This window comes from Lactuca serriola, chromosome 9 (assembly GCF_051521515.1).
Source record: "Lactuca serriola cultivar US96UC23 chromosome 9, Lser_US96UC23_V15, whole genome shotgun sequence".
In the NCBI taxonomy this organism is placed as follows: domain Eukaryota; kingdom Viridiplantae; phylum Streptophyta; class Magnoliopsida; order Asterales; family Asteraceae; genus Lactuca; species Lactuca serriola.
The window spans coordinates 74,364,566-74,367,294 of record NC_136416.1 but is presented as its reverse complement, the minus strand read 5'-3'; the positions used below and the strand labels follow the sequence as shown (position 1 = coordinate 74,367,294).

At 42.7% G+C, this 2,729-nt stretch overlaps 1 protein-coding gene across 1 annotated transcript; it reads right to left on the bottom strand.

Moving 5' to 3' along the window:
- Positions 1-235: 235 nt before the first annotated feature.
- LOC145072200 (tubulin beta-1 chain) lies at positions 236-2,437 on the bottom strand. The gene is made up of 3 exons (XM_079018582.1): positions 1,953-2,437; positions 1,238-1,507; positions 236-1,151 (listed from the first exon to the last, which is right to left on the bottom strand). The coding sequence occupies exons 1-3, from the start codon at positions 2,344-2,346 to the stop codon at positions 466-468; spliced, it is 1,350 nt and encodes a 449-aa protein (XP_078874708.1). The 5' UTR covers positions 2,347-2,437; the 3' UTR covers positions 236-465.
- Positions 2,438-2,729: the final 292 nt, after the last annotated feature.

The window sequence follows — 2,729 nt, the reverse complement described above, 5'->3', positions numbered from 1 at the left end:
AACATAGAAAATCGCATATATATACTAAAACATAATCACTAAGCAAACCTTATGACTCATTTCAAACCATATTATACAATACCAATAAACTCAACCTATTTTTCAATGCACTTATTATATGCATAATAAATTAATAATCTAATAAATGAATTAAAACCAAAATATAAAAATGGCATGAAGACCTGGTGAAAAGAAACATATGACATATCTGATCATGTAAGACTCCAAATCCATATTGCATCCAAACAACTCCAGATTATCACAATATCGAAAGAAAATATCTTAAAGTTATCACACATCATCTTATCCCACAATGTTACTCGTCTTAAAATTGAAACCATCTTATCCCACAATGTTACTCGTCTTAAAATTGAAACCATAAACTAATATCAACCAATAACATGCCACTAAGTAGGTGACATATCTGCCAACACACCAAACAAACAAAAAATCAGTTCTCAAAAGTCAAACCCCCTCTTCAACTTCTTCCTCTTCTTCATCTTCATAATCATACCCTTCTTCATCAGCAGTTGCATCCTGATACTGTTGATACTCAGAAACCAAATCATTCATATTACTTTCAGCTTCTGTAAACTCCATCTCATCCATCCCTTCACCCGTATACCAATGCAAAAAAGCCTTCCTCCTAAACATCGCAGTAAACTGTTCACTCACACGTCTAAACATTTCCTGAATCGAAGTTGAATTCCCAATAAAAGTAGACGCCATTTTAAGCCCAGTTGGAGGAATATCACACACAGTAGACTTCACATTGTTCGGGATCCATTCCACAAAGTATGAAGAGTTCTTGTTTTGGACGTTAATCATCTGCTCATCCACTTCTTTTGTGCTCATTTTGCCTCGGAACATGGCGGAAGCTGTCAGGTACCGGCCATGGCGGGGGTCCGCGGCGCACATCATGTTTTTGGCGTCCCACATTTGTTGGGTGAGTTCGGGTACGGTTAAGGCTCGGTATTGTTGTGACCCGCGAGAGGTTAATGGGGCAAATCCGACCATGAAGAAGTGGAGGCGAGGGAAGGGGATGAGGTTGACTGCGAGTTTTCTGAGATCGGAGTTTAGTTGTCCCGGGAAACGTAGACAGCAGGTAACACCGCTCATGGTGGCGGAGATTAGATGGTTCAGGTCACCGACTGGAAGAGAAGAGGGTAGTGGGAAAATGATCAGAAGAGTAGAAGATTAGAAGATGAAGATTGAAGATGAGAATTAAGGAACTTACAGCTTGGTGTTGTGAGCTTTAGGGTTCTGAAGCAGATGTCGTAGAGAGCTTCGTTGTCTAATACCATACATTCATCGGCGTTTTCAACGAGTTGGTGGACTGAGAGGGTGGCGTTGTAGGGCTCGACAACCGTGTCGGAGACTTTTGGAGATGGGAAGACGGAGAAAGTAAGCATCATGCGGTCTGGATATTCTTCTCGGATTTTGGAGATGAGAAGTGTTCCCATTCCAGACCCGGTCCCGCCGCCCAAGGAGTGGCAAACCTGGAAACCTGAAATTTACAAGTAGAAACACAGAAACAGAGGCCTCCTGAGAGATCATCCAAAATGTAATTCAGCAACTTAAAGCTCAATAGATGAATGATTAACACAATCACAAGTGTGCGTTCATCGACAGGTATGCAGATCAGAAGTTTAAGAACTAATTAAAAAGGTTTTGATGGATTATGACTTTATTTAACAGATAAACATAACAGGTATGCAGGTAAACATAACAGAATAGCATTCATGAATCAACAGATCTGCAATAATTCAACTCAAAAAACCTAAAATACGAGAAGTATCGAATACGAATCATGAACCATAACCACCAGACTATAGTAATCTAGAACAGAACGCAGTAAATGATGCGACTCATACGGACACAAAACGCAACAGCCGACTGTTTCAATCCAAAATGAACACGATAACATTCAAGACAAACGAGATGAAACATACCTTGAAGACAATCACAATTCTCAGCTTCTTTCCGTACAACATCTAAAACCGAGTCAATAAGTTCAGCCCCCTCGGTGTAGTGACCTTTCGCCCAGTTATTTCCGGCGCCGGACTGCCCAAACACGAAGTTATCCTGCCGGAAAATCTGACCGTACGGACCTGATCGGAGACTGTCCATAGTTCCTGGCTCCAAATCCATGAGCACCGCTCGCGGAACGAACCTACCACAACTCGCTTCGTTGTAGTAAACATTGACGCGCTCGAGTTGAAGATCATTATCACCATTATACCTTCCGGTGTAATCGATCCCATGCTCAGCGCATACGACCTCCCAGAATTTAGCTCCGATCTGATTGCCACACTGGCCTCCCTGAATGTGCAGGATTTCACGCATTTTCGAAGGTTTTTTAGAGAGAGAAACTGTATGTGTGTGAGAGAGAGAGAGAGAGAGAGAGAGAGAGAGAGAGAGAGAGAGAGAGAGAGAGAGAGAGAGAGAGAGAGAGAGAGAGAGAGAGAGAGAGAGAGAGAGAGAGAGAGAGAGAGAGAGAGAGAGAGAGAGAGAGAGAGAGAGAGAGAGAGAGAGAGAGAGAGAGAGAGAGAGAGAGAGAGAGAGAGAGAGAGAGAGAGAGAGAGAGAGAGAGAGAGAGAGAGAGAGAGAGAGAGAGAGAGAGAGAGAGAGAGAGAGAGAGAGAGAGAGAGAGAGAGAGAGAGAGAGAGAGAGAGAGAGAGAGAGAGAGAGAGAGAGAGAGAGAGAGAGAGAGAGAGAGAGAGAGAGAG

Coding starts and splice junctions, on each gene's coding strand:
- LOC145072200 (XM_079018582.1), bottom strand. CDS start 2,346: ATGCGTGAAATCCTGCACATTCAGGGAGGCCAGTGTGGCAATCAGATC. Junction 1,508..1,952: donor GAATTGTGATTGTCTTCAAG/GTATGTTTCATC, acceptor TGTAAATTTCAG/GTTTCCAGGTTTGCCACTCC. Junction 1,152..1,237: donor AAAGCTCACAACACCAAGCT/GTAAGTTCCTTA, acceptor CTTCTCTTCCAG/TCGGTGACCTGAACCATCTA.